We start from the raw sequence: 19,092 nt of genomic DNA, 5'->3' as shown, positions 1-19,092 counted from the left end.
ACATGGTCCATAGCCAGCATTACATTGGACCATGTTGCGGATCATGTACTCTCACAATTTCAGCATGGGACTAGTTTTGGGATTAGCCCGATTTAATACATTGATGTATTACGTGGTCCTCATCTAGGACATCACAATGTTAAATGGATTACATTTCAATATATTTGGATTAGTTTTGGACCAGTCCTAGTCCTTCGTGGAGTACAAGAGTTCGCGAAGTAGCCTAATTTTTTGCAGGGATTTTTCATTTTTTAGGGTTTCTCAAATAAATAATGTTTCTTTACTAGAACACTTTAATTTACTTAAAATTATATAATTCGGAGGAACTGCATGATTAAATGAAAATGCTTTCAATAAATATTGTTTAAGATTTTTCTAGAAAAAAATTTTTAAGATTTATAATTTTTTTCAAAAATTATCATAAAACTAAGAATTTAAAAATGTTTTAATGAAAATTTATTATTTTCGTTTCAATTTAGTTAAATTTAAAATATCATTATTTAATAAAACTTACATTTTTGGTATTTGTATTTTATCAGCATCATTTTGTCGACCAAAATCGTGCCATGGCCTAGAACGAGTAGCACTACCATTAGCACTGGTGCCACCTAATGAGGTTGTGGGACTATTCTGGCCGCCATGGACACTAACAGCACCACGTTGTATGCTATTAACCGAAACAGGTATGCCGCCATTGTTATCCAGCAATGAACCGGGCTGACAAAGTTCCGTATAATCGAAGGACTAAAATGAGACACAAAACAACAATAAACATGAATTAATAATTAAGTAAATTTTAAATGTAATTAATTAAAATATTAAAAAATCTTATTGAGTAGAAAATAAAATATTAGGACGCTACACGCACTCACTATTCATAGTTTTTGCAAAATATTACCAGTTTTGTTAATTAAATAAAAAGAAAAAAAGTATTTCAATCCTAATAATTAAAATAATATTATAAAATATATATTTACAAAAACCAACTCGTGGGCTCTGAAACAAGAAAACAATCAACCATAAAATCACAGCTTCCCCACACAAACTGCTGCCAAAGGAGGTATTACCAAATTTCCTCAGCAGTTTGTTGAGAAGACGCATGAACGCATGATATTTTTAATTTTATTTGTGATTTTCATTCAACTTACCTGTTGTATATTGTTTTGATCTCGCGGTGTTATGGCGTCTGCTCCTATGCCCGAATCCGGACTGGGTAAGTCGACTGTAAGACCAGCAGCTGTTACTGTCTTTGCATAGATGGGGGTGCCGCCATTGTTTTTCGTTACATTCGCCGATGGATGGGGAGGTGGTATACCACCACTGTTGGTGGTTGTGGTAGTGAAACGTCCTTCATAAGTGGTGCCCGGATGGGGACCTTCACTGTCGCCGTATATAGTGCGGGTAGGTGCATAACCTTGACCATCTGTTGGGAAATATTCACGATAGTAGGGTTCCGAGATGAATGTGGTGGTTGGAGCTGTTGTCAAGCGACTAGTTGTATACATGCCATAGCCATCGGCTCCTATATAAGGTCCAGGGCTGGGTGTTTGTGTGTTTACATTGCTGCCCGGTCCAGCTGCTGAGTTTTGATGAGGACCCTAATTTGCAATTATAAAATAAATTATGATCAAGATTTAATATTTTGTTTCAGTTATATCCATAATTCGTATTGTTGTTGCTACTGGCATTGAGGGTGTTAATCGGCTTAAAAAAGTTCTTGTCATTTAAAAAAAGTCACTGTGAGATTTGTTGCTGGTGTGTACGTGTGTATATTGTTTGTTGTTTTGTTTTCTTGTTTATGTTCTTAAGTCTGCGGAGGAGTATATTCTCAAGTATATTTATTCCATCTTTTGCTGGTCTGACAGACTGGATAGTTAACTGGTTGGCTGGCTGGTTGGTCGGTTGGTTGGCGTGTGTGAGGAACGTGTTCTTTTTAAATGTTTTTGGTTTCTTCTTTTCTTATAATTTTGTTTTTCTTTTTTTGTTACTTTTGAGGAGATTCCGGTTTAGTTAATACTGGCGCTAAATCATTGTTGATTTTTTTTCTTGTTAGCAGCCTTCTTTTATATGCTGCCGTTTAAAACGGAAGGGAATATGAGTGAGTGTAATGGTTGGTGTTTTTATTTGTATGTCTGTTAACGGTTCAACCTGTTCCAACTACTATAAAATGATACTAAACTGCCTACCGCAAAAGGCAATATATTTGACACCACATGTCATGAAAGTGAAAACATAAAAAAACCAAAACAAAAACAAATTAAATCGAACTGAACTGGTCCAAAGAGAACTTTTCATGTCTTAAGTCATTTGTAACCAAATTGTCTATATTAAGAGGATTTCAATCACCATCAACAACAATAAGATTAACTTGATATTTTAATTTGTTTGCATGCAGCAAGCTTGGTATTTTAGTTGCTGTTGTTGTTGTGTTCAACTTACCTGCAGATAAATTTGAGTGCCGCCGCCGGCAGCGTACATGGCTTCTGTATGATTTGTTGGGCTTCCAGGACTAAGTGGCGGTTCTTTGATATGTATTTGTGTGGGCGATGGTGATTGTTGTAATACAATAACCTGTTGAAAATGTTTGAGCAATTTATAGAGAGATTTTACGATAAGGCCAAGTATTTTTTAGATTTTTTTACATTTAAACAAAATTAAGAATTTTCTTTGAGAGAAAAGAAAAAAAACTACTGGCTGAATGAAATGTTAAAGTTTAAGAAAAAAACTCTTAAAATTTTTTGTAACATTTAGTGTTTTATATCAAATATTTAGGTTTTTTACACCTTTAGTTTTAAATTTCCACATAAAACTAATAATGATTAACATATAAATCTTTAAAATATTGGTCATCTTTAACATCATGATCATTGTCATTATCGTCATCATAAGCATCATGATCAAATGTTGTATGTGATTACTTAACTGTCTGCATTAAATGAAATCGAGACAACAACATGAAATGAAATTCATCAATCCAATACCCAAAAAAAAAACCTTCAAATTTCATGTCATATTTAGTTTTTTTTAAGTTTTCTGTTTTATCAATATTATCATTATTATTTAATTTAAGTTTTTATGAGTGTTTTTTTTTATTTTTATACAAACATTAGTGAAAACAAATAAAACTGCTGAATAAAATAAATTATTTAAAAACCGCACCTTTTAACTATTTATAGTTTCATTTCTTGGAAATTTGAATAATATTTAAGAAATTTATGTAAAAGTTGTAAACTAAGAAAAATAACATTAAAAATAGTAATAAATTAATTAATAACTATTAATTAAAATTATTAATTAAATTTTAGCTTCAAGTTTATAAATAAAAATTAGAAAATTTTGGTTGTTATGGCTTTGATTAATTAACCAAAAAAAAACATAAATGAATTGACATTGTGGTGCCAACATTTTTGAAATGTGTTTACAAATCAAGAATAATTATGAAAATTATAATAATAATAATAGTTCAATATTTACTTTATGTCTCTACATAATTTACAAATAATAACAAAACAATATATAAACAAAAAAAACTTCAAAATTAGTTAAAGTAGTTTTCAAAGTCTAGCTGATAATAATTGACAACAAGTGGCTTTGATTGATGGCTTAAAAAAGATTTCAAAAGCTTTTGAAAAAAAAAACTATCAACAAAAAGATTTAACCAAGTTTTGTTTAAACTCATACGGTAGCTAATCTTTATTAGTTCTGCTTGTACTTTAAATTAACTTTAAACTCTATTTAGGCTGTTGTTGTTTTTGAAATATGAAATTATTTTTATTAATTTTTTATGTAAGATCATTAAATATTAGTTTTTAAACAAATTAAGGTGTTATCAGGGTCTTTTAAATAATTAGTTATAAGTTTCTGACCGTTTAAAAATTCTTTTAAAAAAAGATTTTGTATAATTTCGTAATATAGTTTACCATAGATCCTGTTCACTATGAAATTATGAAAGATTTTAAAATTATAAAAAATATTATAGAAAACTATTATGAAAGATATATGAACTAAAAACTATTTTTTTTAAAAAGTTTTAATTTTACAAAGAATTTTATTATTATTTATTATTTTCTTTAAATTGTTTTGAATACTAATTAACACTCCTTTTTGTTTTCTGAAAAAAAAAAAATAGTCTGTTTAGAGCTTATTTCTTGGAAAAAAAGCTTAAATCTTTGGTTGGTCTCTAATTTTGAAGGTTTTCTCTAAAATAACTTAAAATTTTATTAAATTTTTTTTAGAGAACAGTCTTTTGTTACTTAGATTTGAAATGACACAATCATTTAGTAACTAATGGAAATATTTTCGAAAATATAGGTATATATATAATTTTTTTTTTTGTATATAAATATGTCATATCTGTTTTCAGCTTAAAAACACTATATATTAAGCAATTAAAATGATAATTTCGATTTATATATATATACCTTAGTATATCTGTTTGTCTGTATGTGTGTATGTATATATTTTTTTGAAAATGTCAAATGTTTAAGTCACTAAGACGCCATTTTATTTTTTTATTATTATTATACGTACAATAAATAAATAAATATTTTATAAAAAAATTTAAGATTGTTTAAAAAAAACGTAGCATTATACATTTGTATTAAAATTTTTACTGTTGCTGTTGTTGTTGTTACTTTAATATAAAATATATGCATATATATTTGTTTTTTTTTTTTAATTAAAAAAAAAAATAACGAAATTTAAATATTGACAGTGGGCGAATTTATTGTTATTTTTATTTAATGTGTGTGAGTGTGTATTTTTTTTTTTTTTTTTTTTGAAATGAATTTTATAACTTTTTGTTTTTAACGCTTGAAAATTGGAAAAAAAATATGACAAAACAAATTTCTTAATATTTAATTTTAATAAACGAAAAAAATTTCCTTACTTAGTTAATTTAACACATTAACACTTAATAGAATTTTTTTAATACCACCATATTCTTATAAATAATATGTCCTTGAATTTATAAATCATGCGTTTTTAAATTTAATTTTTTATATATTTAGTTTAAAATGTCATCAACTAAAATATTCCATTTCTTTGGTATCAAATGAGTCACATCTTTTTGTTTTTAGTTTTTTTTGTTTATTTCTTTAGTTGTCAATATTATTTTATTTTTGCAGTCTTTACTGTCATTAACTTGTCATTTTATTTTCAGCTTTATTATTATTATTATTCGTTTTTTTTTTTTTTTGTGATTTTTTTTTTGTCTTTTTCCAAACAGGAAGTAAATCCTACAGTGTGACGTAGTAGCCGTAAAAACAAAACTAAACCACGCATTATTTTTTCGAAATATATTTTCATATTTTATCCATACAAAAATCTGTCACAACAGGTAGACTTAATTTATTACTGTCTGGCTTGTTAAATAACTAGAGTTTTTAGGATATTTGAAAATGTGTGTATTTTTATACAAAGTGTCCTAAGTAGAAATTGTTTAATGTTAAATTAGAAAATCTTTCACTCGATACTTATTTTTTTCTAAAATCTAACAAAATTACAAAAATCCAAAGTCTGGATTTTACAGTTCTTTTTAAAGATAGAACTTATGCTTAGAACTTTAACCTACGTAGTCTTCCTTCCTGTCAGTACAAAATATAATTCCGTTTTCCATAGTTTATCAAGCTTTCGTATTGAGCTTTTCAAATATAATTTGTTTTCTTATAAAATTACTAAAAACCTATACCCGTATGGAAATTTTATTTTCAAATTTGTATTTTGTATAAAATTGGACTTTAGTACAGAAACTTTTCAAGATATTTAGTACAAATTTAGTGCAAAATATAAGCCCGTTTTTTATAGTTTATCAAGCCTTCGTGCTAAGCTTTTCAAATATAATTTGTTTTCTTATAAAATTACTAAAAACCGTATTCACTATCTCGGATGGGAATTTTATTTTCAAATTTTGTATGAAAAACATTCAAAAAATATTTAAAAAAATTGAGTAATTTTTATACAAATTTTGAAAATAAAATTTCGGTCCTAGATACTGATTACGGCGTTAAGCCCCTTTACTATAGTTTATCAAGCTTTCGTGCTAAGCTTTTCAAATATAATTTGTTTTCTTATAAAATGACTAAAAACTTATACCGAAATTTTATTTTCAAATTTTGTATGAAAAACACTCAAAAAATATTTAAAAATTGAGTAATTTTTATACAAATTTTGAAAATAAAATTTCGGTCCTAGATACTGAATTTTAAACTGAAATCAATCAGCTGATCTTCCTCAAATTCTTTCTAGCAAATTTATAATACAATTTTCATTTGTGACCAAAACTTGTATTTAATTTTCCTATATTTAAAATAACCCTATAAACATTAAAAAGTTCAAAATTTAAATTACAACTTAAAAACATCATAGAAGATATATTAAAACAAAAATTTCAAAAATTTTCAACTAGAATTTTATGGCTTGAAATCTTAACATTTGAAAAGATAAAAATCTCTGTTAAAACAACGCTATCATCAATTAGAGTTACAAACATTTCCCACTTTAACTTTAACTTAGTAACATAATTATGCATAAACAATTTATACATAATAATCAATGACACACATAAAATTATACATAAATATTTCAAAATTTTTAAAAATCAAATTTCAAAAACTCAAAAAGACATAAAAATTTGTGACGTTTTTAAAACGGCCTATAGGCATGGAAATTTAAATAAAATTAATACAAATTGTAGAGTTATACATATGCATAATAAAAATTTTATAAAAATAAAAGGTTTACAAAATAAAAAAAATTAGATAATTTATGATATTGTTTTCATTTCATCTTCCACAAAAAAAAAAAAAAAAACACAAACAAAACTCAAAAATTAATTTAACTTTAAACAGATGATACTTTAAAGATGCTTACAATGTTAAAGCTGATGACGATAAAGATGCTGCTAACACTATTGTTGTATTTTTATAATGATAATCTTAAAGTTTAGCTTTAAGCCAACAACACAACACTCTAACAGACAATATAAACTATATTTAGTTTTAAATGTGCGTTTAATTTGCATTTTTTGTATTGTTTAAAATGCTTGGAAACATGTTTGAAACTTTAAACGACATAATAATATTATCGGTTTTGTTTAAAAAAAAAATATATATATATATATATATATTTTTTCTACAAAGACCTTGACTAAAAACTCTCTGAAAGAAAACAACTACAATAGATGAAAAAAAAACCTGATGACGCTTAAGAATTCATATATTTGACTGTAGGTATTGTTATATAAATAACAAAATCAATAATCAAATAATGTTTATAACAACAATAAATTTTTAATGATTGTGACAAAATCAAAAAAACAACTAAATATATTTATGTATAGTTTTCGCTTTCAGAATCTTTTTTGTGGTATATTTTTGCTCTATTGATTATTAATTTAACAGGAAATAAAACTTTAGAATATTATCATATTATGTAGATGGGTTTTTTTCTTATTCTTTTTTTCTTTTCAAAAAAAATAACGCAATTAAGAATTTAAATATGTATATAAATATTAAAAGACAAAAAAAAAACTAAATTTAAAAAAAGTCACAAAAAAAATTCTTGAAACAAAAGTGAAATTGATTTTTTGTTCAGTTTGTTAATGAAGTTAACAGGTTTGAGTGTTATATATGTATTTGCATAAGATGATTGTTAAGGAAGAATTAAATTAATAATTTTATATCGGAACAATTATTATTATTGTCTCTTTCCGTAATTTAGTTTTTTTTTATTAATGTTTTATTTTAATATTAATTTTTTTAAATTTTGTTCAATTTTCTGTCAAGTCTGTTACTAGAGTACTTGTTTTTTTCTTTCGTTTTGTGATAATTTTGTACAAGTGTGTTGTTATGGTGTGTTTGTAAGCTTTTGCTTGCAGCACAAGTGTTCAAATCAAAAGACTTAAGACACCAGCGTTATGTTGTGAGGGTGCTCAGGTTGTGTGTGATAAAACAAACAAGCGAACAAACAAAACAACAAATACCGCCTACACACACTTACACATAAATGCTGCTGCTGTTGTTATTATTATTATTACTGAGCTTGCTGTTTTTTAGCTTTTTACAAACAAAGCAAATGTTGTTGTTATTATTATTCTTGATATTGCAGATGTTGATAAACACTTTATTTAAGATTTTAACTGTTATTGGCATAAATTTTTTTTGTTTTAAATTTTAAACAATTATTTCTTTTAAAATTTTATCACCCAAAGGCAGTTTTCTTTAAGACAAATTTTCACTAAAACTTTTTATTATTTCATTCAGCCAGGTTTTTTAAATTAATAAACTTAAATTTTTATACCTTTTAACTTTATAATATTTTTAATATATTTTCTTAAAATATATATATTTTTTTAATTTTTCAATATTATTATTTTTAAATAAATAAAATCTTTGGTTGTTTGATTTGTATCGTTTGAAATCCTTGTATTATTACGTAAATAGAAATTTATTATTGTTTTTATAGATCGTTCCCGCTAAAAAATTGTTGTTGTTTTTTTTTAATTTGAAATCAAATAACAAACTAAACTGAACATGCGTTTCACAGAACGACCTTGTCAAGACCACGTTAAAAAGATGACTAAAGGTATGTAAGACTAGTTGTTGGTTAGACACACATCAAAACGACTCTGCTAGTTGAAATACAAAAACAAATCAAGCAATTGATCAAACCAACCACCACCATCGATCGTAGTAGTATGTTGCTGAGGTGTGAATATCAACAATGTTAAAAATGAATGAACAACACAGTGTTTTTGTTTTGCTGTTTTCTGGTGCGACAAATTTAAGGGAAGAAAATTTTGTCTGAATTAAGTTTAATGTATGTTTAAACAACTGTTAATATTAGTTTTTCTGATTTGATTAAATTGTTGCATGTTCTATTATCACACACCATCAAATGTATCACAGCATGTTAGTACTTATCACTCTTGATCAATCTATTATATTTATTATTGACACAACTAGTAGTAGTAGTAGAAGAGTGATCTTATCACTAGATCCCCAAACATTATGAAAAGAACATGTTAATTGTATTTTGGTTGGTTTCGAACCATGATAAAAGTGTCATACAACAGTAGTAAGTTGCATCAAACCTCATCATACTCGTTAGTTTATACCCCATTTATAAAAATGGTTTCGTTTCGGGTGGTTGGAAAGAGATGGTTGTTGTTGCTTTGCCTGCTTTGGCTAGAGTGAGAAAGAGAGATGCCATGACTAAGTATAACAGTTATAAGTTTATTTGGCTTTCAAGCGCACACAGACTGTATGACAGTTTCGAAAATGATTTTATTTAGCCAATAGCTAAACGTTTTGCTAGTGATTCCAAACCACTGCATACAACAATAACAAAAAATAACAGCAACTAGACATTGAGAGTAAATGAAAATAATAATAATAACAACAACAAAAAGAAAACTCATATAGTATATTAATGTATGAATGTATGTATGTTTGATTGTGAGAATGCTTGTATGAATGAATGAATGAATAACTGAACGAATGAACAATTAAGCTAAGCCAATTGCAAAGCTACAAACACTCGCACAAATACACTACTCCAAATGCATTCTGCACATACGGATGGATGGATAGATGAATGGATGTATAGATGGATTGGATGGGATAATATAAATGGAAATTTATTTAGAAATTACTACGTTTTTTCAATTTTGTCGCTCGAAATGCAAATACACATACAATTGTTATAATAAAATGAACCAAAATTGTGGATTATATTTTTTTTTTTTTTTTGAAAATTTCCATTTCGGCTTGCAACAAAACTGGTTAATGCGTGTGGCGTCCTTTTAGCTTTTTTTTAAATTGTAAATTAAATATAATTATTAAAAATATAAAAAATCCTATTCAACACCTGTTGTTGAAAGAAAATCCTTTTTTTGTTCAACATCCTTTTTAAAAGTTCCTTTTTTTATTTCGTAATAAAGAGTGACTTGAGAGGTTTCTGTGTCACACCGTTAAAAAAAGGACGTTACATACACTCACCTTTTGTCCGCTACTGGCTGTTGAGCCATTACTAGCGGTACCATTTTTAGGATCTTTACGCAAATCTTCCGGTTCCCTTTTAATGTTTATCGTGGTTGTGGTGGCCTGTTGACGATGTTGATCAGCTGTTATGACCACTGTACCCGTACCCCCACCAGCTGCACTAACTATGGTTGATTGCTGCTGCTGTTGTTGTTGTTGTTGCTGCTGTTGTTGTTGTGCTAGAGTTGTTGTTGTGGTGACATTTGCGGCAGCAGCCGCCACAGCAGCCGTAGTTGCTGATGGGTGTGAGCCAAGCAATAAGCCTTGTATCTCGTTTTGCGATAGGCTCGACACATCAAGAGGTGTGGTTTGACCGTTTAGCTTTGCACTGGGAGCACTAAACACAACAATAATTGCGAAATACAGCAACAAAAACCAAAAGAAAGAAAATAAAACAAAAAAAGAGAGAGAAAAAAAAGAGAAAAAAATGTTAAATTAAGTAATTAAAATTCTTTATGCAACAAATATGCGAAACACTTCACAACAAAATTATCAAAAACAAAAATTGCACAAATTTATTTTATTTTTTTTTTTTCGTTTATAATTGTCTGTTTAGTTCATTTATACACTAACAGCTGAAATGTTTTTTTCTTATAATTTTATTAAATTATTATAACAGAAAATTTGTCACAAACAACATTTCCTGTAAGAGATTGTTAAATAATATAAAAATATACATCCATATTATGCAATTAAAGAAATGTTTCTTTTTTGCATAAAAAAATTTATAAAAAATACTTTTAGCTGTTAATTTCTGGAAAATTGTACAATTATTCCCAAAATATGCGATTTCATTTAAAATATCTATCTTCCTTTTTGATTAAATTTTTTTATAAAATTATGGTTAGGTTTGGTGGGAATAACATCGCTATATTTAGATCTAAATTCGTTTAAATCCTTGCTTTAAAAACGATAAATTTTTTGGAAAAACTATCTATATACTCAAGGTGCTGTTCTATTACCCCTATCTACTAGATACAGATATAGTTTAACAAAATGTAAAAATGTTTATATTTCCACTTTTTTGCCATAAATTTATTTATTTCTAATTGTAAATAATTATTTAACACTTTTTGCCATAAACACAGACATTAAATATTTTCATTAAATGCGAGTAAATGAAAATTCTTTACGTTTCATTTAATGCCTTTGTTTCAATGATGACGATTGGTGAAGACAATGGTGATGATGGCCTTAAACATCCTCCAACCAGCAGTAGTAATAAAGACATTCCAATGGTCAATTAAGTTGAATGTTTTCTGGTATAAAACAAATTTGGTCGTATGAAAAAGGAAATTGTGAAATATTTTTTAATGTTTTTAATTTTATCATTTTATTATAATTGTACATTGACACTTTACAATTAGTTTAAGCATTTGCTAAAATTGGTAATAAAATCCTTTTTGTTTTATAATTTTGTTGTTGTTGGTTGGTTTTTTAAAGTTTATTCCAATTATGGTGATAATGATCATAATTGTTTGGTTGTATAGTTTTTTATGGTCTATTGCTTAATAAGAAGGCACCAAGTAACAAACGAACCAACTAACTAGGAGCAGCAGGCAAACAAACAGCACATCATGACAATCGATATTGAAAACCGCTGCTGCTGCTGTTGCTGCAGCGGCTCAGTTAGTTCACCAAGCAGATGCCAATGCCAATAATGCTGATAATGAGGATAATGTTGTTAATAATGATGGCAAGTAGAGTGGTTGGTTGGTGGCAAGCAACTACTTACCACTGCTGTAAGTACAACAACACAATTGCAGTAAACACAAAAACTAAAAAAATCGCTTCATATAACAACTTAATTGAACTTGAAATACTGTAAAACAAATCAACAAAACCAAAACATTAAACCAACTTGTTTTTTTGTTTTATTTTCCTTTACAAAAACAATGTTGTAGACAACAAATATTGCATAGAGTTTGCCAAATGAAACAAAACTCAAGAAAATTAAGTGTGAATGTTGCTAGTTTCTGCTTATAAAACATAAATAAACAATTCTAAACACGCTCCTATAATTTTTGTTTTTGTTTTAGTTGATTTTATTTTACACTCAATATTAAAAAAAATTTCATTTGTTTCGATTTTTTTGTTAACAAAATAAGGAAAAACTAACCATGCAACAAGTTGTATGTATGCAGCATTAGTTGTAAATAATAGTGGTCTTACATGTTATTTTTAGAGTTGGTTGTATAGCTCATATTGTGGTTGCTGTTGTTGTTAGGAAAAAAGGCTCTCCTTTGTGGCGCATAAAAATCAATCAAAATCAAAAAACTGCTGCAGCAACAAAACAGGCAGAATTGTCTTGTTAGTAATAGCTCATGAAATCAGCCAACGAACCAAAAATCATGTTTTAGTTTTCGCAAAAAATTACAACAAAAAAACACAATAAAAACAAACAAAAAATGCAGGCAGGCACGCGTCAACAATTTAATGCCACAAATCTTGAATATTCAACTCGCAAAATAACAACAAAAACAACAATAGAGACGTTCTGCTAACAGAACAAAAAGAAATGAAAAAAAAAATAATAAAACAAAAACATACTTGTAGCTTGTAATCCAGAGAATCTGGTCTAAAATTTTGTATCTTTTTTTCACTTGTTGAGAACAAGATTCATTCAGTAGAAGAACTGAGGGTGTGGAAATTTAACAAATCAGCAGTAATATTAATAACAACAACAGCAACTACAACAAGTAAACGAATTAAAAACAAGTTTGTAACGAATTTTTTATACACCCTTCTTCATTTTAATATGAAAATTCCAGTTTTTTTTTGAAAACTAGTTTGTAAATTTGGTTTGAAAACCAAAACAATTTTTACTCAACAACTATTTCAAAGAATTTTCAGAATCTAGACTTTTCTTAAAACAGGATCAATTAATATTTCCAAAACAAAATTTGAAATAAAGATAACCGCTCCAAAAGTAAACAAAAATATGGATTTGTTGAAGACTTCTAAAAGCTTATTTCATTTTATAAATGATCAAACGGTATGATCAACTTATAAATGCATTATCATGATAAAGGGTATAAAAACGTAAAATTATAATACAATATTGCTGATCATACAGGTGTTTATGGGAATTTTTTAATAATTGTTGTTTTTTTTTTCACACAGTGTATTTATACAGTGAAAACTAATAATAATGGACTGAAAGTCTAGTAACCAACACTCGTATCTAGAGCTAAACTAAGAATGACCGTATTGAGCGTTGTTATTGTATTCAAATTAATTAACTTTTATAGTTTATGAATAAATTGAAACTAATTGCAAACAAATATTTATCCATTTATTTTCTATATTGATTAATAATTAATTGGCTACAAATGGCATCGAAACTAGAAATGTATTCTTCTGGCAATTAGTTAAAGAATTCGAAAACTATTTGTGGAAAAAATACATATTAATAGATTAGGTTAAGCCCTAGTGTATTAGAATAGTACCATAAAGATTATCATTCAATTAAAAATTTCATATTTCTATGTTTTATATTATAGAAAACTCTAAAAGTATCAATTGAAGAACGAAAAGATTTCTTTTAGTAGATGCTCTTTAATTTTTTGAAAAACGAAAAAGTACCCAAAATCTCCCTTTTATAAATTCTCATTTAATAAGGACCTTTAATCAAAAAGTGCCAAAGAGTCTTCTCATACAGCTTCTTATTTAAAATATATGTTTGTAAGTTCAAGATTAGTGTTCTAGTCGGGTATACCGGTGGTGATGGGTTCGATTCCCACCTGAGGCACTGGTTTGGGAGCGCACAACTGACCGGTTAGAGGCCTAGGTGTATTTCTTCAGATTTAATGTATATACATACATCTTCCTTTCAAACAAACTAAGTTCAAGATTATACTAACACTAGCTATAACCAGTGTGCTTTTCTACCCTAAAGCCAACAAATAAAAATTAAAAACTCACTACGATTTTTGAATATTCTAGCTCTTACAGTTTTCCATATATAGGAATTTTTGTATTGAATTCATATGGGAGGTGCCATGCCCATATTAAAAGTCTGCCCATTTATTACGCAAATGTTTACATGGATGTCAAAGTTCTTCGTGCGAAATTTAGGATTTTAGCTATAATAATTACCCAAATACATGAATTTGTTTACTTCATTCATATGGGGAGGTGTCAAGCTTCCCTAATAAGAGTCCGCCCATTTTTCTCCCAAATGCCAATCAAATAGATATTAAAAATAAACGAATTATTATTATTATATTATCACAAGATATACAAATTTGTATACTCAATCCGTATGGGAAGTACCGCTTATGAAAGTCCGCCCATTTGTATCCCAAATTTTCAGACGGATATTAAAGGTCTTTGTGCAAAATTTTAAGATTTTATGTCCAATAGTTTACCAGATAAACGAATTTTAATATTTAATTAATATGGGAGGTGCCACGCCCCTTTCCATTTTCAGTCTTAAACATTCATAAAGTGCTTCCGATAAAAAATTAGGACTCTAGCTGTTATATTTCCTCAGATATATCAATTTAAGAGGTTTTTTATATGGGTGGTGCCACGCCCACTCTAGTTAGGTTGCCCATTTGATTCCCATGTATTTATATGCATGTCAAAGTTGTCCATACCCAATTTTAGGACTCTAGCTTTTGCAGTTTCTGACATAGGCGACTTTATTTTGTACGTGATCGTGGGACGTCGCTCACTTGGAATTTTGAAGTAAAAAGTAGCTAATAGTTCCTTCCAGACATACAGGAAGACATCGGTCGAATCAGACGAATCGGTCCAGCCGTTTGGCTGACTATAAAGACCAAACAAACAAACATAGAAACACACATTCATTTTTATATATATAGATTTGAGGAACGAAAAAGTACCAAAAAGTTCTATATTTAAGAATCAGTGTTCAGTAATCTTGTGTTTTGGCTTCATATTATAGAACATACCATTTGAAAAAGGAAAAAGTACAAAAGAGTGATCTCTAATAGATTCTCATTAAGTCATGTTAAAATGTATGTTTCTAGGTTCTAAATTAAAGAAAATACAAAAAGTACCATTTGATGAAAGAAAAAGTACCTCTTATAGTTAAAATTCAAAAAATTTCATTAGAACGATAAAAAATGGAAAAAATTACTTCTTTATGTAAAGTTTTAATAAAAAGAATATCATTTTCCCCTTTTCGCCTAGGAATAGGCTTTTCGAGAATTAATACTCAGTGTTTAAATCTATATGATTAGTAATTGATATGTAATACATTACTCAATGTAATCAAAAGCCCCCAAGACTGCTTTTAATCAATCATAAGTGGGGTTTACATACATTCATAGTTTACACTTAACTTTTTTTCCAACAATCTAATGGAATGATTTCAATTCCATTAAATAAATTTCTAAATAAAAAAATAAATGTACTCTAAAATGGTCTCATAGAAATTCTTATGAAAAAAAACAATTTTAACGCAACTACGCTGTTACAACAACAAATAAAAAAATGATTTGCGCACTTTTCCATAGAAAACTGTAACTGTATGAGTTTGTCTAACTAAACATTACGGGTATAAATGGATGGATGGCATAGAGGAGCATGGAAAAGGTCATCACAACAAATGAAATAAAACACTTTATGAAACTCTATAACAAACGACGAAATTTTAACAAAATGTGACAAAAAAAAAACGAAAATTGCTATTGCGTATATAAACGTTTCTTATTTACACAGTTTTAAATAGAATTTTAGATTAAAAAAGTAAAAAATAATAACAATAAAGAAGCTTAAATTAAAAGTGTATAAAAAAATGAAAAAAAAAAACATAAATTCAAACTGCTGTGGTCTTTATAATGTGGAGCAATTTGTACGAAAAAAAATGCTAAGAATAAAAAAAGAAACATTTCCACGAAAATAGTTTGTGTAAATGTGCTGTTTACTTGTTATTGTTGTTTTTGTTGCTGCTGTTGTTGTTACTGTTGCTGTCAAGGAAGCTTGTCGAAAGAAGGTTTATGGATTTTATGGTTTAATGACATTAAACCATGCTTTAGAGAGGTGATACACGTAAAATACAAACAACTACATTATACACTTTGACATACAAACATGTACATTTTTGTAAAGTTATGAAAACACACACATACTCACTCACACAACACTTACTCGCAAAGATAATTAAAATTATGTGTGTTTCAATTAATTCTTAGTTTTTTTTACCAAAAAAATGACATTAAAAAGATTTCTTAAAGTCCAATAAACCGTTTAAATATACTACAACACAATAATGCCACACAACAACAATACCACAAACTTAAGAGTTACAAACATAAATACATATGTACATGCATTCATATGTACATGTGTATAACAAGTCATATTATTTAACATTATTTTAAAACCGTTTTATTTTAGTTTTTTTTACCAGAATTTATTTTTATTTCAAAATTGTACTAAATCAAAAAATCAACATAAAACAACTGCTGCAACACAAAACTAAAAATAAAATAATTTTAACGCAGAAGGTCATTTTATAGTTTGAGAAAAATAATAAATCTACCATAAAATAAAATGAAAAAAAAAAAAAACAGTACAATTTCATGTACAATTTTAAAGATTCAATTTTATTATTTATTTTCTTTTTTTTCTTTTGCCGTGTCGTTGTTATCTTATTTGGAAAATCACTTTTGCCATCGTCATCATCATCGTTTTAAGTTTAACGTACTTTTTTTCTGTTTCTGTTTGAAGTTGCAAACAAATCAAGATAAAAATCTTAAAAATTTCATCTCTAAGATTTTACACATCTCATTTAATTCAGAAGGAAATTAAATTCTTTTGCTTGTATTTCGAAAAAAAGAATAAAATTTTGTTGATGTTTATCTTGTCTACAGTTGCATTATCAGCATCAGTAATGCTGAATGCAGTATGTGTATAAGCGGCAGCAGTAAAACAGCAAAAAAAGGGTTGCATATCACATGGCAAAGCATAAGAAAAAATATGCAAATCTCTACCGATTTTTTTTCCTCTTTTCTGTATATTTTTATTTATTCATTATTATTTTTTAGTTGTTTTTGTTTTCCAATCGACTAATCATTATAAATGTTAAACTATTTGCTCTATGCTATGCTCTGCTCTATGCTATGAACTGCTTTGCATTGATGAGATGTGACTGGTTGGGAATCAATTTCATTAAGCCGGGATTAAGCAGAACGTCAGTTGTTCCTTTTTTTATTATGTTTTGTTTTGTCTCCTTTCTTTTTTTTCCGTTTCAATTAGAAAACAAAAAAAATTAAGCAAATCCCCAGCCAAACTGTCTTAACAATAAAAATGCTTATTTGTTGCATATTTATTTTTCCCCCAAACCAGTAAAAGGATCATAAAACCCTATCAATGCATGTATCCCAGTATGCATGTGGCAGCGAGTGTTGCAACACAATTAAAAACAGCGAATTTCAAATCAACATTATTTTAAGGCGTCAGCCTTATTGAATATTTCCTTTCAACATTTTATTGGCAACTGATTTCAACAGCAGCAGGTGGTTGCAACCTCAGTATGCGGTAGCCATCATCATCATTATTGTTATTATTATCATCTTAGGCTTTGCCAGCATCATCATCTTCCTCCATATAACACCAATACAAAGAATTTGCAACTTTTTTATAAACAAAAAAAAATATGTCTTTCATAATTTTTAAGATTTTATGAAGTCACGACATTTTTAAAAACTCTGTTACATAGTCCAGCCAAAGAAAAAAATCGATTCATATAAATATGTGAAAAGGTCTGACCAATTTTTTTCTTATTTTTAAATATTTTATTTCGCATGTAGTAATATTTGAAAAAGTTAGCGTGTGTCTGTTAATGGGATTAAATGCCATTAACGCATCAAACTGATAAAACAAAAACACAACAACTAAATATTATTTAAACCAAAAAAAATACAAATTTGTCGTAGCAGCAATATTGCCAATTTAAAGCAATTTAAACAAGTAAAAAAGTACATAAATAAATTATTTTTGTCTAAGTTAAACTTAAAGAAATTAAGAAGAAAAATATAACAAATGAGTTGGGCTTAACTTGAAATATGACATTCTTCTAGCGGATTTAAAATCCTGAAAAGTTAAACTTAAGAACTACAAAATGCAGCAGTTTAAATAAGACCATAGAGTCAAACTTTAACCTTTTAAATTTTATATTTTTATTTAAAAATATTTTAAAACTAATTTTTTCATAGAAAGTGTACATTTTAACAAATTTATACATATTTTTTGAAAAAATTAAGAATAAATTTTTTGTAATTGGAGAAAATTTTGAAAATTCTCTAAAGTAAGAGAAAATTTTAGAAATTTTCCTAAAAAAGGAATTTTTAGAGAAAGAAAATTTTTCCAAAAAGTCTATTCTGTGGTCTAGTCTTGTATACAGTCTAGTCTGAAGTCTAGTGTGAAGAATACCCTGAAGTATAGTCTGAAGTCTAATCCATAGTCTAGTCTATAGTCTAATTTATAGTCTGAAGTCTAATCCATAGTATAGTCTATAGTCTAGTCTATAGTCTAGTCTATAGTCTAGTCTATAGTTTAGTCTATAGTCTAGTCTATAGTCTAGTCTATAGTCTAGTCTATAGTCTAGTCTATAGTCTAGTCTATAGTCTAGTCTACAGTCTAGTCTATAGTCTAGTCTATAGTCTAGTCTATAGTCTAGTCTATAGTCTAGTCTATAGTCTAGTCTATAGTCTAGTCTATAGTCTAGTCTATAGTCTAGTCTATAGTCTAGTCTATAGTCTAGTCTATAGTCTAGTCTATAGTCTAGTCTATAGTCTAGTCTATAGTCTAGTCTTTAGTCTAGTCTATAGTCTAGTCTATAGTCTAGTCTATAGTCTAGTCTATAATCTAGTCTTTAGTCTAGTCTATAGTCTAGTCTATAGTCAAGTCTATAGTCTAGTCTATAGTCTAGTCTATAGTCAAGTCTATAGTCTAGTCTATAGTCTAGTCTATAGTCAAGTCTATAGTCTAGTCTATAGTCTAGTCTATAGTCTAGTCTATAGTCTAGTCTATAGTCTAGTCTATAGTCTAGTCTATAGTCTAGTCTATAGTCTAGTCT

The 19,092-nt window shown here is 27.7% G+C and overlaps 1 protein-coding gene across 8 annotated transcripts in view; it reads right to left on the bottom strand.

Moving 5' to 3' along the window:
- LOC119615492 (protein grainyhead) overlaps positions 1-19,092 on the bottom strand; it is a 155,171-nt gene that overhangs the window by 29,958 nt on the left and 106,121 nt on the right. For 5 of the 8 annotated variants that reach the window (XM_037971515.1, XM_037971499.1, XM_037971521.1 and 2 more), the window contains exons 3-6: positions 9,999-10,377; positions 2,440-2,571; positions 1,149-1,598; positions 515-744 (exon numbers count right to left, since the gene is read on the bottom strand). In XM_037971515.1, the coding sequence (XP_037827443.1) occupies positions 515-744; positions 1,149-1,598; positions 2,440-2,571; positions 9,999-10,377 (1,191 nt within the window). Of the gene's footprint in view, positions 1-514; positions 745-1,148; positions 1,599-2,439; positions 2,572-8,298; positions 8,653-9,998; positions 10,378-19,092 lie in introns of those variants that run through there. The other 3 variants (XM_037971543.1, XM_037971530.1, XM_037971550.1) reach the window with 2 other exon arrangements.

The sequence above is a fragment of the Lucilia sericata genome, unplaced genomic scaffold (assembly GCF_015586225.1).
Source record: "Lucilia sericata isolate MDLA Ls3-8-SP2 unplaced genomic scaffold, ASM1558622v1 Contig000048F_arrow, whole genome shotgun sequence".
NCBI classification, from domain to species: domain Eukaryota; kingdom Metazoa; phylum Arthropoda; class Insecta; order Diptera; family Calliphoridae; genus Lucilia; species Lucilia sericata.
The sequence above is the reverse complement of the archived record's forward strand: the minus strand, read 5'-3'. Positions and strand labels throughout refer to the sequence as shown.